Raw genomic sequence first — 25,708 nt, forward strand, 5'->3', positions numbered from 1 at the left:
ACTGTCGGAGGGTCAGTGCTGAGGGAGCGCTGTGCTGTCGGAGGGTCAGTGCTGAGGGAGTGCCGCACTGTCAGAGGGTCAGTGCTGAGGGAGTGCCGCACTGTCGGAGGGTCAGTGCTGAGGGAGTGCCGCTCTGTCGGAGCATCAGTGCTGAGGGAGTGCCGCACTGTCAGAGGGTCAGTGCTGAGGGAGTGCCGCTCTGTCGGAGGGTCAGTGCTGAGGGAGTGCTGCACTGTCGGAGGGTCAGTGCTGAGGGAGTGCCGCACTGTCGGAGGGTCAGCGCTGAGGGAGTGGGCACTGTCGGAGGGTCAGTGCTGAGGGAGTGGGCACTGTCGGAGGGTCAGTGCTGAGGGAGTGCTGCACTGTCGGAGTGTCAGTGCTGAGGGAGTGCCGCACTGTCGGAGGGTCAGTGCTGAGGGAGTGCCGCACTGTCGGAGGGTCAGTGCTGAGGGAGTGCCGCTCTGTCGGAGGGTCAGTGCTGAGGGAGTGCCGCACTGTCGGAGGTGCCATCTTTGATGCAACTTTAAGTATGGCTCACATCTGTGTTCAACTAAAGTCACCTCACAGTGATTGATTCGGGTTGATCTGAGACTCAGACCATTGTTTGATGTAACCCAAAGTAATTCCCTTTTCAAACAGTTGCTTTACACCAATTCACTTTTACGAAAGACCTACATTAGTATCAGTTTTCACTAACCGAAAGTGGATTTTCACTTTTAAGGAAAAGCACACACAATGAGGGTAGTGCCGCCAGCATCTTCCCTGTAAGTGTTAATAGATGACCCTCTGCCTCTCCCTCCTACACCCCAGTCTCCTGTTCCTCCCACCACCCCAAACTCTGACTCTGTCTAACATACCATCACCACCACCACCTCTCAGCCCTCCAGTGTGTTCTCTGTCTTCCTGATCCTGGTGAGTGAGACCCCACTGTACATACATTATTGCTGATGTATATCGGCTGTGTATTTATCATATCATTCCTGCTTTTACAAAGTGTTCGTGTTGTTTTAGGTTTATGTGTTGTTTGTGTGTTATTTGGTAGGTTATTTTTCATTTTCCCAGCGAAATTAATGGTAATTACTTCTTCTCTTTACACCATTTTTGGCTTACAAATGGTTTCATTGGAACACTCTACTTTCGGATAGCAGGGGACACCTGTACTGTGACACAAATTAATTGTCCTCTCTGTGTTTTGTTGATGAATCCCTTTGATGACATAAGTGGAAATCCCAGAATCCCCTTTCCTGGGCCCAGGATTTTTCTCATTTTGTCACAACCCTTTTGTAAGGGGCGGCACGGTGGCTCAGTGGTTAGCACTGCTGCCTCACAGCACCAGGTTCGATTCCAGCCTCGGGCGACTGTCTGTGTGGAGTTTGCACATTCTCCCCGTGTCTGCGTGGGTTTCCTCCCACAGTCCAAAGACGTGCAGGTCAGGTGGATTGGCCATGCTAAATTACCCACAGTGTTAGGTGTATTAGTCAGAGGGAAATGGGTCTGGGTGGGTTACTCTTAAGAGGGTCAGTGTGGACTTGTTGGGCCGAAGGGAATCTAATCTAATCTAATCTAAATGAACAAAGTGCTGAAAGAAAAACTGAAGATGTTAAATTGTAAGGTCAGTTTGCAAAAGCTAGGCTGCAATCCCTTGAATTTAGAAGTTTGGGGAGTGATCTCATCAAGGTATTTAAAATGTTAAAAGGAGTCAGTAGAGGAGGTTATGCAGAATCTATTCCCACTGCTGAATGGGATTGAGATATGGATTCTTCACAATCTAATTGAACGGCAGAACAGACTCAGGGTGGGATGTACATGGTCAAGTATGTTAGAGAACAAGAGGATGAGGCAGACTCAGCATCCTGGGCCAATAGTTATTCCTCAGTTAACATCATGAGACCAGATGATCTAGTGATTACAAATGTATGTGCTTTATTGACTACAGAGTTTAGGAAATTATGAAACTCCATTTGTTCATAAAAGTGGAGACAGGAGTTTAGAAATGGTCGAGATTAAACAGGAGGTGCACGCTGCCTGAAGATTTTCCAACGTACAGGAGATGTTTTTCTAACCATCCTCTCTCCTCCCATTCTGATGCTGCAGTCTGCCAGCTGGGAGCTGAATCAATAGAAAGTTTTCAGTATGATTCACTGGGATTGCCAACATTCCCAGCAAATCCTCGGAAACACAGCTAATCCAACATTCATTTACGGAGCTGTTAAGACAGAGAATAGATCAGGCCATTCCAACAGCTCGGGATAATGATGTGTGGACACTGAATGCACTCACAGGGCATGACCACCCTCAGTGCTGGTGCTGCCCGGTTTACTGCTATGGGTCCATGTCAATAAACTAATTCTCTTTAAAATCATGGACAGATGAAGCTTGCACAATCAACCTCCCACTCAAAAAACATCTCTGAAGTCAGATGATGAGTTTCAACTACATTTAGGAGGCAAACTACTGGTATTTTAATTTGTCTCTGTCTCTGCAGAAGATGTTCAAAGCCTTTGTTTCTTGTCTGATGTACCTGCAGCAGCTGGGCATGTGTGAAAGGGCCTGTGCTGTGGGTGGTGTTGAGTGAGGGTTAAAGTGCTATAGTGGTCATGGAATTGATCAGCATGTAACCTGCCAATGTTCAGTCAGGACTAAAACCAGCAAGATCATGGCAGTGATCCAACGTGTGATTGCGACCCAGTGACCAGTGGGGCTCTGGGCGTGTGGAGGTGAGGCAGGGCCTATGTGGACCTGTCCATTTGCCATGAGGTGTGGCTGTTCCCTGAGTGGAATGTGAGTCTGTGACTGGGAAATCTGCTGCTTCTCCAGCTTCTTAAGGTGGGATGGGGAGGGGAAGCGATACCGCTAATGTTCTGGAGACCCGGGTGTGAATCCTACCACAGCAGGTGGTGGAATTTGAATCCAATAAAAAAAAATCTGGAATTAAGAATTGAATGATGACCATGAATCCATTGTTAATTGTTGGAAAACCCATCTGGGTCACTAATGTCCTTTAAGGTAGGAGATTGCCACCCTCACCTGGTCTGGTCTACATGTGATTCCAGACCCACAGCAATGTAGTTGACTCTTAAGTGCCCTCTGGGCAATTAGGGATGGGCAATAAATTCTGCCTAGTGATGCCCTCATCCCATGAATGAATGAAGGGAATAAAAAGAATGAATGGAACTCACTCACAGCGTTGGCAATTTCACAGGACACAGGGTCAGAGCAATATCCACGGGGACCCAAGGAACTCTGCTGGGAAATGTAGCTCAATGCTCCCAATGTTGAGATGGGCCTAACTCAACTTTGTGTAGCGACTCCCTTCACTTCTGACACATCTTTCCTATATTTTTACCGTATTCCACTTTGTTCAGTGCCTGATAAGATTCTACCCTGTATTTCCCATCGTATTAACACCATACAATGTGTGGAAGTTATGAAACAAAGATCAACGTAGATATATTAAGTCAGGAACCCTGACTAGATAGGAACATCCTTTATTGCTGAATACCAAAATAAAGCCACTACAGGTCACTCTGCTGTGATGCATTTCCTCAACGCGAATTCGCTATGAAGAATTGGGGAAAAAATAAGCACTACCGCAGTTAGGTGGTAGTGTGGGGGTTAAAAAAGATTTTTAAAAAGAAAAAAAAAGAAAAAAAAGAAAAAAATAAACATGAGTGTGCGGGGAGAGGTGGGCGCCGCAGGGAGTGGAGTGCATTATTTCCCCCTCCAATTCTATTTTGATTTAGTCCCTGCCCTCCCCTTCACTGTTTGATCACACAGCATTGCCCTTTTTTGTGAAGGGCACAGCTTGTCACTGGCCACTCGGGTGTTGTCCTTTCGAGAGCTGGATCAGTGTGAGTGTGTGCACATGCAAAAAAAAAAAGAATTGGGGACCCTGTTTCTAAAGCACATACTTTTAAAATATAAATTGGCTGTAAAGTGAGTACATTGCCAACACTTTAAGTGCTGTTTCTAAAGTGGGATTTTTCTATAACGTGGGGTTGCTCAAGGACGCAATCATCGCATTATAGAAGATCTGATTACTCATAGCGTGTATAGGCTATTCCCAGCCTGGGACAGACCCATCCCTGAGTCTGCTTTATTTTAAATTAACCTATATTTCTAATCACCCTGTTCAGAGGTGTTACTGCACACGTCTGGAGCAGGTGGGACTTGAACCTGGGCCTCAAAGGACTCAGGTGATGAGTTGCAGGTGGCCAGGCCATTGCCTGTTACTATCCTCAATGAGCCTCATGGCAATTAATTCGTGATTCCCAATGGTCCTTATTGTAGCAGAACATGATAACTGGTTGAATAATTGACAATTGTGTGAGGGTTAAGTGGAATGTTTTAATGAAAGATCTACATGCAAGGATGTCATTTGAAAATGGTATGCAGCAGTACACAGGAATTGCTGTGTAATCCAGAGGGCCAGGCCAGTACACAGGGATTGCTGTATAATCCAGAGGGCCAGGCCAGTACACAGGGATTGCTGTGTAATCCAGAGGGCCAGGCCAGTACACAGGGATTGCTGTGTAATCCAGAGGGCCAGGCCAGTACACAGGGATTGCTGTGTAATCCAGAGGGCCAGGCCAGTACACAGGGATTGCTGTGTAATCCAGAGGGCCAGGCCAGTACACAGGGATTGCTGTATAATCCAGAGGGCCAGGCCAGTACACAGGGATTGCTGTGTAATCCAGAGGGCCAGGCCAGTACACAGGGATTGCTGTGTAATCCAGAGGGCCAGGCCAGTACTCTGGTTCAAATGCTACCACAGCAGCTGGTGGAGTTTGAAATTCAGTAAATGAATCTGTAATATAAAGGTAGACTCACTAATGGTAAACACGATAACAATCATTGATCATCGTAAAAACCCATCCCATTCACTTATGTTTCTTAGGGAAGGAAATCTGTTGACTTTATCTGGTTTAACCTAGATGTGATTCCAGATCCACTGTAACGTGGTTCTCTCTGAACTGCCTATGAACAGGCCAAGCAAGCAACTCAGTTTGAGAGTAGTTAGGAATTGGTTGCCCATGCTATCAATACCCAAAGGAGAAAGTGAGGTCTGCAGATGCTGGCGATCAGAGCTGAAAATGTGTTGCTGGAAAAGCACAGCAGGTCAGGCAGCATCCAGGGAACAGGAGAATCGACGTTTCGGGCATAAGCCCTTCTTCAATACCCAAATCCTATCACAGAATAAATTGAAGAAAAAAACCACAGCAGGCAAGCTTGATAATTATCCTCTGTTAGTCATCAATATGAAAAGATTCCCGCCAGCTTTGAACACAGTTTGGTTTTGTATAATCAATCATGTTAAAAGATCAAACATTTGAACAAGGAGATCCTTCGATTTGGCTTACTCGGAGTTGAGGAGAAATTGGGATCTGAGGACTTTAAGAGTTCCTTTGCTAGCACTCTTCACCCCTCACCCCCCCGTCAACACCCCCCCCCCCCCCCCCCTCCCCTCCCCCAGCCATTTAGGTCCCAGCAGTTATCTTCTGTGGTCATGGATAATTACTCCACTCTCTCTTGAATGGGAGACCATTCAACCCCTCTTGTACAGTCCAGCATTCTGATCGACTTTCCTTATTTGCTCAAGGCCTATGGGTGCTGACAGTAAAATCAGCATTTGTCGAGCATTGAGCAGGTGGAAGTGACCCAGCCTGTTGGAGCGCTGCAGTCTGTCTGGGGTAGGCTGACAAAACGATGTTGTTAGGAAGGGAATTTCAGGATTTTGCCCCAGTGTCAGTGAAGGAATGGTGATATATTTCCAAGTCAGGATGGGGAGTGGCTCGGAGGGGAACATGCACAGGGTGGTGTTCCCAGGTATCTGCTGCCACATCCAATCAGGTCGTGATGATGATGGTTTTGGTGGGTGCTATTGGTGCAGTATATTTTTTAAATAGTACACATTACAGCCCCCTGGTGGTGGAGGCTGTCAATGTTTAAAATGATGAATGAGATGCTGATCAAACAGGCTGCTTTGACCTGGATGGTCTTGAATGTTATTGAAGCTCAACTAAGCAAGAGCAAGGTATTTGAATGCATGCCTGCCTTGTGCCTTGTAGGTGATGGACAGGCTTTGAGGAGACATGAGGTCAGTTACTTGCTGCAAACTTCCCAGCCTCTGATCTGCTTGTGGTCACAGTATGTTTTAAGGCTGCTCCAGTGAGGTTTCTGGTAAATGGTAATCCCCAAGATTTTGCCCAGCAGGGAAATTCAGTAATAGACATCACCTGAATGCCAGGGCTGCTGATTCGTTTCTCACTTATAGAACATAGAACAATACAGCGCAGAACAGGCCCTTCGACCCTCGATGTTGCACCGACCTGTGAACTATTCTCAGCTCGTCTCCCTACACTATCCCAAACTCATCCATGTGCTTACCTAAGGATTGTTTAAATCCCCCTAATGTGGCTGAGTTGACTACATTAGCAGGGGACGATCACTGCCTGGCATTGTGTGGTGCAAATGTTGCTGGCCATTTATCACCCCAAGTCTGCTGCCTTTGATCACGGACTGCTTCAGTATCTGAGCAGTCATATACAGTACTGAACACTGTGCAATCATTAGCACATATCCCCACTTTGCGATAGAGGGCAGGTCATTAATGAAGCAACTGAAGATGGTTGGGCTGAGGACCCCAACTCAATTTGCTCCGGACCACTTGATCCTCTCACCTAATTTAAAAAGTTATTTATTTCAGACTTAAGCATTCCAATTAACCCCCAGCATCCTTAGATTAGATTACTTACAGTGTGGAAACAGGCCCTTCGGCCCAACAAGTCCACACTGACCCGCCGAAGCACAACCCACCCATACCCCTACATTTACCCCTTTACCTAACACTACGAGCAATTTAGCATGGCCAATTCACCTGACCTGCACATCTTTGGACTGTGGGAGGAAACTGGAGCACCCGGAGGAAACCCACGCAGACACGGGGAGAACGTGCAAACTCCACACAGTCAGTCGCCTGAGGCGGGAATTGAACCCGGGTCTCTGGCGCTGTGAGGCAGCAGTGCTAACCACTGTGCCACCGTGCTGCCCTCTGCCACCGTGCCACCCTCTGTGCCACCGTGCTGCCCTCTGTGTCACCGTGCCGCCCTGTGCCACCGTGCTACCCTCTGTGTCACCGTGCCACCCTCTGTGTCACCGTGCCGCCCTCTGCCACCGTGCCACCCTCTGTGCCACCGTGCCACCCTCTGAGCCACCATGCTGCCCTCTGTGTCACCGTGCCGCCCTCTGTGCCACCGTGCTGCCCTCTGTGTCACCGTGCCGCCCTCTGTGCCACCATGCTGCCCTCTGTGTCACCGTGCCGCCCTCTGTGTCACCGTGCCACCCTCTGCCACCATGCCGCCCTCTGTGCCACCGTGCTGCCCTCTGTGTCACCGTGCCGCCCTCTGCCTTTTGGGAGTCAGGGTTCAAGAATTTTATTATCAGTTTTGAGAAAAACCCATTGTTCTTGACCAATCTCACCAGAGGAAACTGTTTTCTGGGTCAAATCCTTTTAACATTTTGAACACTATGATCAGATTACCCTTCAATCTTCAATAATGAAGAGGATTGAAGCCTAGTTTAAAAACATAAGAAATAGGTTCAGGAGGAGACTGTTCAGCTGTCAGTGTCTTCTTCCCCATTCAGGCAGATCATTGTTGATCTTCAGCTCAGCTCCATCTTCCTGCCTTCTTGTCCAAATTTATTTTGATCTCTGTCTTCAATACATGCAATGGCTGAGCAGCCACAGTCCTCTGGATTGCAGAGTTCCAAAATTTCACAACCCTTTGAGTGAGTCTGACATTGGTGGTGGGTACGTTGTTGGAGGTGATCCTGAGAGGTCGGATGTACACGCATTTGAAGAGGCAAGGACTGATTAGGGATAGTCAGCCGTGACTTTGTGTGCATTGGAAGTCATGCCACACAAACTTGATTGAGTTTTTTGAGGAAATAATCAAAAAGATTGATGAGAGCAGAGCAGTAGGTGTTTACTTGGACTCTAGTGAAGCCTTTGACAAGGCTCCGTATGGTAGACTGGTTAGTGAAGTTAGGATTCAGGGTGAGCTTCCTAATTGGATACAAATTGCTTTCACAGGAGGATACAGAGGGAGGTGGTGCAGGGTTCATTGTTTTGGACTGGAGGTCTGTGATCAGTGGTGTTCCACAGGAATCAGTTCTGTGTCCACTTTTGTTTGTGATTTATATGAATGATTTGGATGGGAATATAGGAGGCGTGGTTAGTAAGTTTGCAGATGACACCAAAAACTGGTGGTGTAGTGGAAAGTGAAGAAGGTTATCTAGGATTACAAAGGAATCTTGATCAATTGGACCAATGGGCTGAGGAGTGGCAGGTGGAATTTAATTTGGCTAAATGTGAGGAAATGCATTTTGGTAAAACAAACACTGGGAGGGCCTTGGGTAGCGTTGTAGAACAGAGAGAGACCTAGGGGTTGAGATACATAATTCTTTGAAAGTTGTGTCACAAGTAAACAGGGTGGTTAGGAAGACGTTTAGCACACTTTTCTTTATTGCTCAGATCTTTGGGTATTGGAATTGGGACGTCATATTATGGTTGTACAAGATGTGGGTGAGGCCTTTTCTAAAGTACTGGTCACAGTTCTGGTCGTCCCATTATAGGAAGGTTATTATTAAACTGGAGAGGGTTCAAAAACGATTTACCAGCATATTGCCAGGAATAAGGGTTTGAGTTGTAAGGAGAGATTGGGACTTTTTCACTGGAGTGTAAGAGTTCGAGGGGTGACCTTACAGAGGTTTATAAAATCACGAAGGACTAGGTAAGGTGAACAGCAAAGGTCTTTTCCTTAGGGTGAAGGATTTCAAAACCATTGAGCATATTTTTAAGGTGAGGGGAGATAGATTTAAAAAGGACATGAGGGGCAACGTTTTTACAAAGAGTGTGGTTAGTGTGTGGAATGAACTGCTAGATCAGGTGATGGATGCAGGTACAGTGACATCATTTAAAAGACATTTGGATAAGTTCATGAATAGGAAAGATTTGGAAAGATATGGGCCAAAGTTGATGAGGGTCGAGCGGTGGATGTGGTGTATATGGACTTCAGCAAGGCATTTGATAAGGTTCCCCATGGTAGGCTCGTTCAGAAGGTCAGGAGGAATGGGATACAGGGAAATTTAGCTGTCTGGATACAGAATTGGCTGGTCGACAGAAGACAGCGAGTGGTAGTGGAAGGAAAATATTCTGCCTGGAAGTCAGTGGTGAGTGGTGTTCCACAGGGCTCTGTTCTTGGGCCTCTACTCTTTGTAATTTTTATTAATGACTTGGATGTGGAGATTGAAGGATGGGTTAGCAAGTTTGCAGATGACACAAAGGTTGGAGGTGTCGTTGACAGTATAGAGGGCTGTTGTAGGCTGCAGCGTGACATTGACAGGATGCAGAGATGGGCTGAGAGGTGGCAGATGGAGTTCAACCTGGATAAATGCGAAGTGATGCATTTTGGAAGGTCGAACTTGAAAGTTGAGTACAGGATTAAAGACAGGATTCTTGGCAGTGTGGAGGAACAGTGGGATCTTGGTGTGCAGGTACATAGATCCCTTAAAATTGCCACCGAAGTGGACAGGGTTGTTAAGAAAGTGTATGGTGTTTTGGCTTTCATTAACAGGGGGTTTGAGTTTAAGAGCCGTGAGATCTCGTTGCAGCTCTATAAAACTTTGGTTAGACTGCACTTGGAATACTGCGTCCAGTTCTGGTCGCCCTATTATAGGAAAGATGTGGATGATTTGGAGAGGGTTCAGAGGAGGTTTACCAGGATGCTGCCTGGAATGGAGGACTTATTTTACAAAGAGAGTTTGACTGAGCTCGGACTTTTTTCATTGGAAAAAAGAAGGAAGAGAGGGGACCTAACTGAGGTATACAAGATAATGAGAGGCATAGATAGAGTTGATAGTCAGAGACTTTTTCCCAGGGCAGAAATTGTTAACACGAGGGGTCATAGTTTTAAGCTGTTTGGCGGAAAATATAGAGGGGATGTCAGAGGCGGGTTCTTTACGCAGAGAGTTGAGAGAGCATGGAATGCGTTGCCAGCAGCAGTTGTGGAAGCGAGATCATTGGGAATATTTAAGAGACTGCTGGACATGCATATGGTCACAGAAATCTGAGGGTTCGCACATTAGGTTTACCTCACATGAGGATCAGTGGTCGGCACAACATCGTGGGCTGAAGGGCCTGTTCTGTGCTGTACTGTTCTATGTTCTATTTTAAACGCAGGCAGGTGGGATTGGTTTAGTTTGGGAACATGGTTGGCATGGGCTGGATGGACTGAAGGGTATGTTTCTGTGCTGTATAACACTATAAAGATATTCCGTCTGGATCTCCTAATCATGAGACTGTGGCATCTGAAATCGAGACCCTCCAACTAAGGGAAGCAGCCTCTCAGAAGCTACACTGTTAAACCCTCTTATGATTTTATACATTTCAGTGGGATCACCTCTCATTCGAATAATCTTCAGATGATGTCAGCTCAGTCTGCCGAATCCCTGCTTACGTGTCAGTTCTGTGCAATCGATGTTCAGAAGATCATGTGGTCCTGTAAACCCAGGTATTACCCTGAGTAATAGTGTCAGTCTTTCAATTGATGTCTGTCCTCATTAACTTCACATAGATCCAGGAGTGTCATAACAAACAGAGCCTTGGATTGATTCACTATAATTTAGGAAAGGCTGTGATGTGAGGTTTAGAAATTTTAGTCAAACTCGAGAAGAAAGCATTAAAAACACTGGAAGTAATTGCTTCATTTTGAATAAGCATTTCCACAACAGTGAAAACATCACAGCAAATTCATGGTCTTACAAATGATATTCACCAAAAAGAACTTGGGTAGCTCACAGGGGGAGACATAGGAACGGAAAAGGCCATTCTATCCCTCAAGCCTATTCTAGCATTCAAGAGGTCGTGGCTGATTGGGGACATAATTCCATATCTCTGCCTTTGCCCCATATTCCTTAATACCATTACGTAATGAAAATGTATCAATCTCAGATTTAAAATTAACATCACAACTAGCCAGAGTTGACTCACCCTTTTCTCCTCTAATATGAACTGCTACGATTGTTTGAAATAAGGCATTCTTGTATTTGTCAAGATGCGTTCAAGATAAAAAAATTCTGCAACTTACGTCTCTCTTCAACAATATTCAAGTTCGGTACCCCAAACACCTCTTAAAATGAATCATTAATCCAGCACCAGTGCTGTTTGCAGGAGAGAGTTGTCAATTCGACCAGCTTTTGAGGACAGAGGACATATTTCCCAATTTCACTCCTGAAAATTCTAACCCTAATGTTTGGTTATCCAACCTGAAGAATTTGTTTCTTTGCAAACAGCTCTATCACTTACCCTTAATCTCTCAAATTTTCAGGTGAGTCTAATCCAAAAGGGCTTTCCCCTTTGATCCAAGGTTCATCGTCACTTTCTGCTGTAATTGATCTTAATCTCAATTTTCATTTCTCCAACAATGGGACCCTGACACTACTTGGCAGTTCGTGTTCCTTATGTAAATGTAGGAACAGTTAGATGAAAAAGGAACGAGAACATTTTAAAGGGTGAGATGGATGCTTCATGTTATCACCATAGCAGCACCTAGCAATATATAAAAAGGATACATAAACATCTATATGTCTGTCTATACAGAATCATGGGAACAGGAGGAGACCATTCAGCCCCTCAAGTCTGTTCTGTCACTCAGTAAGATCATGGCTGTTCTGCATCCTAACTCCATCCATTTGCCTTGAATCCATATCCTTTCACATCCATCTCCAACAAAAGTCTTTCTCCATCAGATTTAGTTAGTAATTCAGTAGGTTCTACACTTGTAGTGGGAAGGAGTTCCATATGCCTATCACCCTTTGTGCAAACAAATCTTTCCCAAAATTTCTGGCTCTGATTTTAAGCTTGTATTTCCTGTCCTAGATGTCCCAGCCACCCCTCCCACACACTCCGCCAGTGGAAACATTTCTCTAGCTATCTTTCAAAATTATAAATACTTAAACCAATCACCCAGTAACCCTTTATACTCCAGATAATACAAGCACAGTTTACATAATCTCTCCTCATAGTGTAGACAGTGAACATGTTTGTGTTTTACATTTGCATGTGTGCAAGAGAAGGTGTATGTGAGCTTTTTTGTGAGGGACTGTGTGAGAGAGAGAGAGTGTGTGTCAGTGAGTGTGTGTGTGTTGGAAAATGTGAATGGAGGTTTGTGTGTGTGGGCGTGTGAGAGTATGTGTGACAGTGAGTGTGGTGTTTGTGTGTTTAAGAGTGAGTCCACATGTACATGTGAGAGGGTTTGCTATTGAGAATGTGAGTGTGCATGTGCATTTGTGAATGAGAATGAGAGTTTGTGGGGGGGGGGGGGGGGGGGTGTGTGAAGGTTTTTGAGTGCATCCATGTGTTAGTGACTTTGACTGTTTGTGAGAGAGAATTTGGAAGTGAGTGTGTACACGAGTGAGAACTTACAATGGTGTGTAAGTGAGTGTGTAAGTATGTGTGCATAGATAGGTGAGAGGTTATAATAATATGTAAGTGAATGTGTAAATGAGTGTATATGAGTGAGAGTTTATAATGCTGTGTAAATTAGTGCCTGAGTGAGTATGTGTCGATAAATGAGTTTACAATGGTGTCTAAGTGAATGTGTAAATGAGTGTGTGTGTGTGTGTGAGTGGGAGTTTATAAAGGTGTATAAATGAGTGCGTAAGTGAGTGTGTGTGTGTGAGTTTATAAAGGTGTATAAATGAGTAAGTGAGTGTGTAAGTGAGTGTGTGAGTGAGAGTTTATAAAGGTGTATAAATGAGTGTGTAAGTGTGTGTGTGTTTGTGAGTGAGAGTTTATAAAGGTGTATAAATGAGTGTGTGTATGAGTGAGAATTTATAAAGGTGTATAACTGAGTGTGTAAATGAGTGTGTGTATGAGTAAGAGTTTATAAAGGTGTATAAATGAGTAAGTGAGTGTGTAAGTGAGTGTGTGCATGTGAGTGAGAGTTTATAAAGGTGTATAACTGAGTGTGTAAGTGAGTGTGTGTGTGAGAGTTTATAAAGGTGTATAACTGAGTGTGTAAGTGAGTGTGTGCATGTGAGTAAGAGTTTATAAATGTGCAAAAAAGAGTGTGTAAATGAGTGTTTGTATGAGTGAGAGTTTATAAAGGTGTATAACTGAGTGTGTAAGTGAGTGTGTGCATGTGAGTGAGAGTTTATAAAGGTGTATAAATGAGTGTGTAAGTGAGTGTGTGTATTATTTTGCTGGAGCTGTGTTAAAGTGTTTCATGGACTCATTTGCAAAAATTAAGGGTTGAAAGGTCTCATAGTTAAATCTCTCGTCACTGGCCTCCGTTCCTCGGCCTAATCTTCATCTCAATGAATTTGAGGGAGTATTGCCATCCAGTCCAGGACGACCACTCGATACCATCTGCATACGAGATGTGATGGCCCTTCAGGTATTGGCCGTTGAGGTTGGAGGTGTGGCAGTTGTGGTACCACCAGGCACCATGGTAAAAAGTGGCACAGTTATTCTCAGAGTGGTCATTGTCCTGGTCCTTGGTGGTGAACCTCATACCATTGTGTTTGATGAGGGAGTCCCCTGATGACAGAAAAAAACACAGGGATTACTGCAATGGGACAAACAACACGCAGTTTCTCATGGAGTGCGATTCCTTCCTGCTGAAAGTTAACAATCACACAACACCAGGTTATAGTCCAACAGGTTTATTTGGAAGCACTAGCTTTCGGAGTGACGCTCCTTCATCAGGTGGCTAGTGGAGTAGGTTCATAACACAGAGAACTTATAGCAAAAGATTATAGTGTCATACAACCGATGCAATATATTGTACACACCTCACTAGTCTGAACTGAGATGTCCCTTTTTTTTATAAAATCTTAAGTTATCTCAGGAGTGTGACTTGAAGGAAGTTCTGGGCTTTACAGATTAATGAACTGAAACCTGCAACTCCTTCTAAAAGATGGAAGACTTAACAGCAATCTAGGTGCATTCAATATATCGCATCAGTTGCATGACACTAATCTTTTGCTGTAAATTCTGTGTCCTATGATCCTGCCCCACAACCACCTGATGAAGAAGCAGCACTATATTAATGATATAGAAGATGGTATCAGCAGTAACATTAGCAAATTTGCTGATGATACTAAGCTGGGTGGCAGGGTGAAATGTGAGGAGGATGTTAGGAGATTACAGGGTGACCTGGACAAGTTAGGTGAGTGGTCAGATGCATGGCAGATGCAGTTTAAGGTGGATAAATGTATGGTTATCCACTTTGGTGGCAAGAACAGGAAGGCAGATTACTACCTAAATGGAATCAATTTAGGTAAAGGGGCAGTACAGAGAGATCTGGGTGTTCTTGTACACCAGTCAATGAAGGTAAGCATGCAGGTACAGCAGGTAGTGAAGAAGGCTAATAGCATGCTGGTCTTCATAACAAGAGGGATTGAGTATAGAAGCAAAGAAGTTCTTCTGCAGCTGTACAGGGCCCTGGTGAGACCACTCCTGGAGTATTGTGTGCAGTTCTGGTCTCCAAATTTGAGGAAAGACATTCTGGCTATTGAGGGAGTGCAGCGTAGGTACACGGGGTCAATTCCTGGAATGGCGGGACTACCTTACGTTGAAAGACTGGAGCGACTGGGCTTGTATACCCTTGAGTTTAGAAGACTGAGAGGGGATCTGATTGAGACATATAAGATTATTAAAGGATTGGACACTCTGGAGGCAGGAAACATGTTTCCGCTGATGGGTGAGTGCCGAACCAGAGGACACAGCTTAAAAATACGGGGTAGACCATTTAGGACAGAGATGAGGAGAAACTTCTTCACCCAGAGAGTGGTGGCTGTGTGGAATGCTCTGCCCCAGAGGGCAGTGGAGGCCCAGTCGCTGGATCCATTTAAGAAAGAGTTGGATAGAGCTCTCAAGGATAGTGGAATCAAGGGTTATGGAGATAAGGCAGGAACAGGATACTGATTAGGACTGATCAGCCATGATCATATTGAATGGCGGTGCAGGCTCGAAGGGCCTACTCCTGCACCTATTGTCTATTGTCTATTTGAAAGCTTGTATTTCCAAATAAACCTGTTGGACTATAACCTGGTGTTATGAGATTTTTAACATTGTCCACCCCAGTGCAACGCCAGCTCCTCCTCATTATTCCTACAGAAAAGCTGCACAAAACACCGAAAGAACAGTCCGAACTGAACTGTCTATCCAACTGTGGTTCTCTCTCTCTTTGGTCTCTATCTCCACCTATCTTTAACTCTCACCTATCCCCCACCCCACTCTATTTTCTGCATATATACCAACCTTTTCCTAGTTACCATGAGTTCTGAACAAGGGTCGTTGAACCCGAAACATTAACTCTGATTTCTCTCTGCAGATGCTACCAGACCTGCTGAGCTTTTCAGCAACTTCGGTTTTTGTTTTTATATCTGAAAACCCTTGATTGCTCAACGCATGTTGTGTTGTTAGCTGCGAGTCAGTCAAGAGCGCTCACTCCACGGACATGAGGACTCAATCCAGGCTGCCACTCCCTGCACAGTACTGAGGGAGTGCCGCGCTGTCGGAGGGTCATTGCTGAGGGAGCGGGCACTGTCATAGGGTCAGTGCTGAGGGAGTGCCGCTCTGTCGGAGGGTCAGTGCTGAGGGAGTGCCACTCTGTCAGAGGGTCAGTGCTGAGGGAGCGCCGCACTGTCAGAGGGTCACTGCTGAGGGAGTGCTGCACTGTCGGAGGGTCAGTCCTGAGGGAGTGCCGCTCTGTCGGAGGGTCAGTGCTGAGGGAGTGCCGCTCTGTCGGAGGGTCAGTGCTGAGGGAGTGCCGCTCTGTCGGAGGGTCAGTGCTGAGGGAGTGCCACTCTGTCGGAGGGTCAGTGCTGAGGGAGCGCCGCACTGTCGGAGGGTCAGTGCTGAGGGAGCGGGCACTGTCATAGGGTCAGTGCTGAGGGAGTGCCACTCTGTCGGAGTGTCAGTGCTGAGGGAGCGCCGCACTGTCAGAGGGTCACTGCTGAGGGAATACCACTCTGTCAGAGGGTCAGTCCTGAGGGAGTGCCGCTCTGTCGGAGGGTCAGTGCTGATGGAGTGCCGCACTGTCGGAGGGTCAGTGCTGAGGGAGTGCCGCTCTGTTGGAGGGTCAGTGCTGAGGGAGTGCCGCACTGTCGGAGGGTCAGTGCTGAGGGAGTGCCGCTCTGTCGGAGGGTCTGTGCTGAGGGAATGCCGCTCTGTCGGAGGGTCAGTGCTGAGGGAGTGCCGCACTGTCATAGGGTCAGTCCTGAGGGAGTGGGCACTGTCGGAGGGTCAGTGCTGAGGGAATGCCGCTCTATCGGAGGGTCAGTGCTGAGGGAGTGGGCACTATCATAGGGTCAGTTCTGAGGGAGTGCCGCACTGTCAGAGGGTCAGTTCTGAGGGAGTGCCGCACTGTCAGAGGGTCACTGCTGAGGGAATGCCACTCTGTCAGAGGGTCAGTGCTGAGGGAATGTCGCTCTGTTGGAGGGTCAGTGCTGAGGCTGTGCCGCACTGTCGGAGGGTCAGTGCTGAGGGAGTGCAGCACTGTCGGAGGGTCAGCACTGAGGGAGTGCCACACTGTCGGAGGGTCAGCACTGAGGGAGCGTCGCACTGTCGGAGGGTCAGTGCTGAGGGAGCGCCGCACTGTTGGAGGGTCAGTGCTGAGGGAGTGCCGCTCTGTTGGAGGGTCAGTGCTGAGGGAGTGCCGCACTGTCGGAGGGTCAGTGCTGAGGGAGTGCCGCTCTGTCGGAGGGTCTGTGCTGAGGGAATGCCGCTCTGTCGGAGGGTCAGTGCTGAGGGAGTGCCGCACTGTCATAGGGTCAGTCCTGAGGGAGTGGGCACTGTCGGAGGGTCAGTGCTGAGGGAATGCCGCTCTATCGGAGGGTCAGTGCTGAGGGAGTGGGCACTATCATAGGGTCAGTTCTGAGGGAGTGCCGCACTGTCAGAGGGTCAGTTCTGAGGGAGTGCCGCACTGTCAGAGGGTCACTGCTGAGGGAATGCCACTCTGTCAGAGGGTCAGTGCTGAGGGAATGTCGCTCTGTTGGAGGGTCAGTGCTGAGGCTGTGCCGCACTGTCGGAGGGTCAGTGCTGAGGGAGTGCAGCACTGTCGGAGGGTCAGCACTGAGGGAGTGCCACACTGTCGGAGGGTCAGCACTGAGGGAGCGTCGCACTGTCGGAGGGTCAGTGCTGAGGGAGCGCCGCACTGTTGGAGGGTCAGTGCTGAGGGAGTGCAGCACTGTTGAAGGGTCAGCACAGAGGGTGCGCCGCACTGTCGGAGGGTCAGTGCTGAGGGAGTGCAGCACTGACGGTGGGTCAGCACAGAGGGAGCGCCGCACTGTCGGAGGGTCAGTGCTGAGGGAGTGCCGTACTGTTGGAGGGTCAGTGCTGAGGGAATGTTGCATAGTTGGAGGTGTGCTTTCTCGGATGAGACATCAATCTGAGACCACCTTTGCCCTCTCAGGCGATGTATAAGATCCCATTATTTGCAGAGGAGTATGCAGGTTCTCCCTGGGGTCCTGAACAAAATTTATCTTTGAGCTACTGTCATTAGTCAAAATTTGTCTGGTTATTATCATATTCTTGTTTCTGAGAATGTGCTGCTGCCAAATTGGCTTGTATGTCACGTTTCTAAAGTCCTGTACGTCACTAATGGCAAGACATATTGGTCCCATCAGCTAGCCTGCATCTGCATCCCTCGCTCCTCAGCATAGCCTCCTTTGCTCATCTCTTCCTTACCCGCAACCCTTCCCCCCCCTTGCCCCCACCCCTGCTCCTCAATAATCCCATGCCCCCTCATCACCTCCATGGACCCTATCAGTCAATTAGAAAGGGTGTTAAGATAGACCTGCAGTTCCAGAATATCCCGCCACGGTTAATGGGTAGCCATCTCTCTCTGGGTCAACGGAGAACAGTCCAATCCCAAACGTCCCATACTGAGCATAGGCGGTGCCATTTTCAAAGTCTTCCATCTCTATCCGGAGCTCATAGTGTGACTGAATGGTGAGAGCGTGAATTCGCTTCAGACCTACGGTGAAAGTGAAGACAGTCTGTGAACACGGTGAATCATGGGTATTGGCTACCTGGAGGGTCCTAGACATTAGAATGAGTAGTTATCAAGGTCAGAGGGAGGTTAGTGGGTCTCTAGAGAAGGAGGTTAATGGTGGTTGGAGGGTGTTACTAGGAGCAGAGGAGGATTCTGAACCTTACAGCCAATAATCTGTCTGGGGTGACTGCCGATTGTACAATGACCCAGTGAAGGCACATGGGTTTGCAAGAGGAATTTTAATTCCAGAGTCAGGATCGAAATCTGATTGAAGGGGCCACCGCTCGGAAATGCTGTGGCAAATAATGGAAACATTGGGTGATCCTTGAGCACACCTTCCCAATGTCCTACTGAGGAATAATTCCTGGCTGTTAACTTTCACTCAATTGGTGACACTCACAATCATGTGACTGAGGCTGTGAGTGTTTAATTCTACTACAAATATTTGAGCACAAAACGCAGACGGTTAAGCCGAGTTTAGGAGTACTGTCTTTTTCAGATACGACGTTAAACTGAGAACGTATCTCCCCACTCAATACTGATTATCTGACCAAAAGAGGGGATGATTTCCTTGATATTCCAGCTAATATTTAAACCTCAAACAATACCATCGTGGGAAAAAAAAGCAGGTTATGCCATTGTTATTGCATTGCTGTTTGTGGGAGTTTCCTCTGTGACGTTAACACTGTTTTCCTTACATTTACAAAAGTGATTACACTTGAAACGTGCTTAATTGGCTATAAAATAGTTTAGGATCTACTGAGATTGTGAAAAGCACTGTTGAAATGCAATTGTTTATTAATTTCTTCCATGAGAAATTTACCAATTCTCTGCATGGATTAAATAGCACAAGAGAGGAAGATTATGACAACTATGCAGGCAACATACAAACCCCAGTATATATCGACTGAGGGTGAAGAGTGAACCATCTGCCTCACCCTCAGTGGAATCCTTCAAAACCATATGTAAGAAATAAATCATCTGCTGCAGTTACTCAGGGAATGTATATAAGTTGTTTTGACTACAATACTGAGCAGTGGAACAGATTGAGTTATGCAGCTTTGTGTTAATTGTCCAGAAAAACATCTTTTACCTGCCTGTAATGTTTAATTAGAGAAAGTGAATTGAGTTATAATTCCCACAAATGATTCGAGGGATTGTTGTCCATGACAACGTGCATTAGTCGTCAATGTTTGATCAAACAGGGTCTTGCATTCAAAACTTATCAAGCTAACCTCAGCCGGATTAACCCATCCTCAGTCTGACTGGTATTACTAATCCTGTGGAGTACATAATGTGGAATTTATATAATCATAAAAATGCTATCAGCCTAACTCCTTTATCTTGTGGACTTAATGTGATAGGAATCCCATCAATTTTGAACGAGAAACAAGAAAGAAATTGCTTGGAACACTGGTAACATCTGTGGAGAGATGTTCAGAACTGTTCTGAAGAAGGGTCACTGGACTCAAAATATTAACCCTGCTTTCTCTCTCCACAGATGGTGCCAGACCTGCTGAGTTTTCCCAGCAAATTCTGTTTTTCTGTCTGATTCTGAATGGGACATGGGCTGCTGTAATCACGTGGCATCTCAGCTGATATTTTCGCAGAAATTGTCTGTGGAACATTAGCACTGCCGCCTCAGAGACCCAGGTTCGATTCCCGCCTTGGGCGACTGTCTGTTGGAGTTTGCATGTTCTCCCCGTGTCTGCGTGGGTTTCCTCCAGGTGCTCCAGTTTCCTCCCACAGTCCCAAGATGTGCAGGTTAGATGGACTGACCATGCTAAATTGCTAACTGTGTCCAGGGATGTACAGACTAGATGAGTTAGCCTGGGAAATGCAGGGAATGGGAGGTGAGTCTGGGTGGGATCCTCTTTGGAGGATTGGTGTGAACTTGATGGGCCAAGTGGCCTACTTCCACATGGTAGGGATCCTATTAGCCATTCACCCAATTACTGTGCGTCAACTATGACTCAGTGAACACACACACACACACACACACATATACACACACACACACACACACACACACACACACACACACATACACACACACACACACACACACACACACACACACACACACACACACACACACACACACACACACACACACACACACACACACACACACACACACACACACACACACCTACCCAACCAATGCTCTCCTGTAATCTTCCCAAAGCCATCCTTGTAAGCATCCCAACCTTGGAAAAAATTCACTGATCCATCCTTTCGCCGTTGAAAAACCTGTGAAAATACAAAGGGATTTGTGCAAAGCTGTGAGATTTAAACAGTGTGAACAAACGCTCAACATTCAATCAAAACAATACCACAAGCTGTGACAACCACTGCTCCCCAGTAACTGCGACAGTTTGGCAATGTCTTTATTTAAAGTTTAGATTAGATTACTTACAGTGTGGAAACAGGCCCTTCAGCCCAACAAGTCCACACCAACCCGCCGAAGCGCAACCCACCCATACCCCTACATTTACCCTTTCACCTAACACTACGGGCAATTTAGCATGGCCAATTCACCTGACCCTGCACATCTTTGGACTGTGGGAGGAAACCGGAGCACCCGGAGGAAACCCACGCAGACACGGGGAGAACGTGCAAACTCCACACAGTCAGTCGCCTGAGACGGGAATTGAACCCGGGTCTCTGGCGCTGTGAGGCAGCAGTGCTAACCGCTGTGCCACCATGCCGCCCTAAGAGGAAGTTAAGAGGAAGCAGATGGAAGTTATTAATTGTTGAAGCTCACACATCTAGGGACCACCTGTAAACCTGAGTGTGGGATGAAAGGGAATGACTGAGGCCTGCAAGACAATTTCTCCACAAAAGGAAAGATGCACAGATTAGTTGCAATCTCAGCAATGGGCCTGTATTGTGTTAACATTGATAACTCAGGATAGGAGCTGGAAGGTGGGATTGGAATAGTGAGATTTCTTTTTGTTGGGAAAATGGCTGAAATCAAGTGCAAGGTGTCGGAAAACCAGCGTTCTCTGAAGTTGAACCTCATGATAAATGGAAAAGCGAAGTGGATATGTTGACAGAGTTGAGGGGGAGCATGCTAGCTCATTAGTTAGTGCTGTTGCCTCACAGCACCAGGGACCCAGGCAAAATTCCACCCTTGTCTGTGCGGAGTTTGCACATTCTCCCCATATTTTGTGGGTTTCCTTCGGGCGCTCCGGTTTCTTCCCACAGTCCAAAGATGTGCAGGTTAGGTGGATCAGCCATGCTAATTTACTCATAGTGCCCAGAGGTGTGCAGACTAGATAGATCAGCCGAGGGAAATGCAGGGTTTCAGGGAAAGGGTGGGAAGGTGGGTTTGGGTGGGATGCTCTTCAGCGGGTCACTGTGGACTCGATGGACTGAATGGCCACCTTCCACGCTGTAGGGATTCTATAAATGAAGAAGAATCATGTGATATAGGCACTGTCACTTCCTACTGGAAGTAAGATGAGATGTAAAGTATTCTCAGAGCTCCATCAGCAATAGTGGGACATTGAGGAAGGTTTGGAAGTCCTATAAAATTTGTGGATCGAGTTGATAATAAAGATGACTTATTAAATGTGTTTGGGGCATGGTCAGACTTTGATGAATTTAGAAAGCCAGATGTATACTCAGTTAAAGAATATAAAATGGAATTTAACAGACCATGTGCAAGATCACTAAGATTCTGCTTGGAGACTCCTAATTCAGTGCTTGCCTTTAAAATGTTGGATTGTACTAATGTGTCAAACATGGATTAACTCCTAACATTAACTGGAGTTCAATTTTCAGAAAGAAAATGCTTTTGGAACAGATGTTGGCCTTGACTGTTGGACTGGGTCTGTGACAGTTGGTGACAGAACCAACATGATGACCTTATCCTTACCCATCTATTGTCTGCAGAAGCATCTGTCCATGACAGTTTAGGTAAAAGTAACTGTCACACTGTCCTTGTGGAGACAAAGTCCTGCCTTCACATTGAGAATAACTCCATCGTGTTGTGTGTCACTATCATCGTGCTAAATGGGACAGACTTCAAACCGATCTAGCAACTCAAGACTGGGCATCCATGAGGTGCTGTGGGCCATCAACAACAGCAGAACTGTACTCCAGCACAATCTGTAATCTCATAGCCTAACATATCTCCCACTCAGCCATTACCATCAAACCAGGGGATCAATGGAGAGAGCAGGAGGGCTTGCCAGGAGCAGCATCAGGCAAAACTGAAGATGAGGTGTCGACCTGGTTTGCCACCAAACAGGACAGTTTGTGTGCCAAGCAGCATAAACAGCGAGTGATAGACACAGCTAAATGATCTCAGATTCAAGCTCTGCAATCCTGCCACACCCAGTTGTGAACGGTGGTGAACAATTAAAGAACACACTGGACAAGGAGGCTGCACAAATATCCCCATCCTCAACGATGGAGGAGCCCAGCACATCAGTGTAAAAGATAAGGCCGATGCACTCGCAACAATCTTTAGTCAGAAGTGTCGAGTGGATGATCCATGTCGGGCTCCTCCAGTGCATCACAGATATCAGTCTTCAGCCAATTCAATTCACTCCGTGTGATATCAAGAAACAGCTGGAGACACTGGATACTGCAAAGGCAATGGGCTTTGATAACATTCCGGCAATTACACTGAAGACATGTGCTGCAGAACTTGCTCCCCCCTAGCCAAGCTCTTCCAGTACAGTTACAACACTGGCATCTACCCAACAATGTGGAACATTGCCCAGGTATGTCCTGCACACAAAAAGCAGGACAAATCCAACCCGGCCAATTACTGCCCCATCAGTCTACTCTCGATCATCAGTAAAGTGATGGAAGGGGTCATCAATAGTGCTATCGAGCAACACCTGCTCAGCAACAACCTGCTCAGTGATGTCCAGTTTGGGTTTCCCCAGGGTTACTCAGTTCCTGATCTCATTACAGCCTTGGTTCAAACATGGACAAAAGAGCTGAATTCCAGAGGGGAGGGGAGGGGAGGGGAGGGGAGGGGAGGGGAGGGGAGGTGAGGTGAGGTGAGGGGAGGGGAGGGGAGGTGAGGTGAGGGGAGGGGAGGGGAGGGGAGGGGAGGGGAGGGGAGGGGAGAGGGACAGTCCTTGACATTAAGGCCACATTTGATCAAATGTGGCATCAAGAAGCCCTAACAAAACTGGAATTAATGAGTGTCGGAGGGCAAACTCTTCACTGATTGGAGTTATACCTGGCACATAAAAAGATGGTTGTGGATTTTGGAGGTCAGTCATCTTTGTAGGAGTTCCTCAGGGGAGTGTGCTAGGTCCAAACATCCTCAGCTGACTTTTCTCTGTCATAAGGTCAGATGAGAGGATGTTCACCAATGATTCCACAATGCTCAGCACCATTCGCAACTCCTCAGATACTGAAGCAGTCCGTATTTAATTGCAACAAGATCTGGACAATACACAGGCTTGGGCTGACAGGTGGCAAGTAACATTCACACCAATAAAATTGCCAGGCAATGACTGTCTCCAATAAAAGATATCTAACCATTGCCCCTTGACATTCAATGGTGTTGCCATCAGTGTCAACATCCTGGAGGTTACCATTGACTTAACTGGACTCACTACATAAATACAGTGGGTACAGGTCAGAGGCTAGGAATACTGCGCCAAGTAAGTCACCTCCTGACTCCCCAAAGCCAGTCCATTGTCTGCAAGGCACAAGTCAGGAATGTGAGGGAATATTCCCCACTTGCCCTGGTTGGGGGCAGTCCCAAAAACACTCAAGGAGCTTGAGACCAGCCAAGCCAAAGCAGCCCCCACTTGATTGGCACCACATCCACAAACAACCACTCCATCCACCACCGACGCTCAGTAGCAGCAGTGTGTACTATTTTTGTGATGCACTGCAGAAACTCACCAAAGATCCTCAGACAGCACCTTCCAAACCTACAACCACTTCTGTCTAAAAGGACAAAGACAGCAGATACATGGGAACACCACCCCTTGCAAGATCCCCTCCGAGCCACTCACTATCCTGACTTGGAAATATATTGCTGTTCCTTCACTGTCGCTGGGTCAAAATCCTGGAATTCCCTCCCTAAAGGCATTGTGGGGCAACCGACAGCAGGTGGACTGCAGCGGTTCAAGAAGGCAGCTCACCCCCACCTTCTCAAGGGGCAACTAGGGACGGGCAATAAATACTGGGCCCAGCCAGCGACACCCACATCCCAAACTGAGTTTAAAAAAGAGCCTTAAAAAGAAATGAGGAAACGTTCAATTCCTGCAACTTTGTTGGTAGAAATGGGAGTGTCAGCAGCACCATCACACATGGAATGGCTTTTTCAGATGTGGGGTACAAACATTTTGCAGAAAGAAGGATCAAAAGCAAAGGGAGTGAGAATAGAGACACCTTTGGGAGTGATGTCAGTCAACAGGAATCAGATTTGGTGGATTGACAAAGGTAAATGTGATTGTAAGGGGTAAATAATGAGTTACCGTTTCAAATCAACACCAGGAGTGAGGCAGAAGGGGCCAGATACAAACAGGAGAGTTTACGGACTGGGTGAAAAATGGATCTTGAAAGACATCACTAGCTGAAGGAAAGAAATGGCCTCCTTCTTGAAGTGATTTGATGTCGTTGACCAGGGAGGGATTGGCGGATGTATAAAGTTACAGAGTCATAGAACACAGAAACAGACACTTCAGTCCAACTCGTCCATGCCGAACAGATCTCCTAAATTAATCTAGTCCCATTTGCCCAGCATTTGGCCCATATCCCTCTAAACCCTTCCTATTCATATACCCATCCAGATGCCTTTTAAGTGTTGTAGTTGTACCACTTCCACCACTTCCTCTGGCAGTTTGTTCCGTACACATACCTCCCTCTGTGTGAAAAAGTTGCCCCTCAGGTCCCTTTTATGTCTTTCCCCTCTCAACTTAAACCTATGCCCTTTGGCTTTGACCTTGACTGTTCACCCCATCTGTTCCCCTCATAAACTTCTATAAGGTCACCCTTCAGCCTCCATTTCTAAGGAAGACAGAGTGAGAGCCGGCAAATGGAATCACCACTTTATTGTTTGTTACTGTATCTGTAACCGTGAACCCCATCCAGCTGTTTGAACCTGCTCTAGCTTTCCGTTCGATCCTGGCTGACCATCTACCTCGGTGCAGGAATGTGGCACTATCTCATAGAAACAGGAGTAGGCCACTCAGCCCCTCAAGCCTGTTCCACCATTCAATGAGATCATGGCTGATCTGTTCCTATCTCCACATACCCACCTTTGGCCCATATCCTGAACAAAAACTCATCTCCTTATTCCTTGAGGGCACCAGTCTCCAGGAATCGATCGATTTCGGTCTTGAACACGTCCAATAATTGAGTTTCCACAGCCCACTTGAGTAGGGAATTCCACAGATTCACCAACCTCTCAGTGAACAAATGCTTCTCAACCTCAGTTCTAAACAGACCACCCTTTACCTCAAGATGACATCCTCTAGTTTTAGACTCACCAGGGAGGGGTAATTTCTGTTTTACATTCCCCCTGTCATACCCAGTCTGAGTTGTGTAAGTTACAACGAGGTATTTGAATCTCAAGGGAATACAAACCCAATCTCTTTTCTTAAAATGACCTCAGGGACTCACCTGATAAACCAGTATGGCACTCCCTCTATCGCAAGTAA

The 25,708-nt window shown here is 46.7% G+C and overlaps 1 protein-coding gene across 1 annotated transcript in view; it reads right to left on the reverse strand.

Moving 5' to 3' along the window:
• Nucleotides 1-12,671: 12,671 nt before the first annotated feature.
• The window catches only part of LOC122564624 (fibrinogen C domain-containing protein 1-like), a 161,219-nt gene continuing 148,182 nt past the window's right edge, over nt 12,672-25,708 (reverse strand). The window contains exons 5-7 of the mRNA XM_087998210.1: nt 20,219-20,315; nt 17,865-18,044; nt 12,672-13,600 (exon numbers count right to left, since the gene is read on the reverse strand). Coding sequence (XP_087854336.1) covers nt 13,341-13,600; nt 17,865-18,044; nt 20,219-20,315 — 537 coding nt within the window. The 3' untranslated portion in view covers nt 12,672-13,340. The remainder of the gene's footprint in view (nt 13,601-17,864; nt 18,045-20,218; nt 20,316-25,708) is intronic.

This window comes from Chiloscyllium plagiosum, unplaced genomic scaffold, assembly GCF_037043375.1.
Source record: "Chiloscyllium plagiosum isolate Xiang-an unplaced genomic scaffold, Cpla_swu_hap1 HiC_scaffold_21, whole genome shotgun sequence".
Lineage (NCBI taxonomy): Eukaryota > Metazoa > Chordata > Chondrichthyes > Orectolobiformes > Hemiscylliidae > Chiloscyllium > Chiloscyllium plagiosum.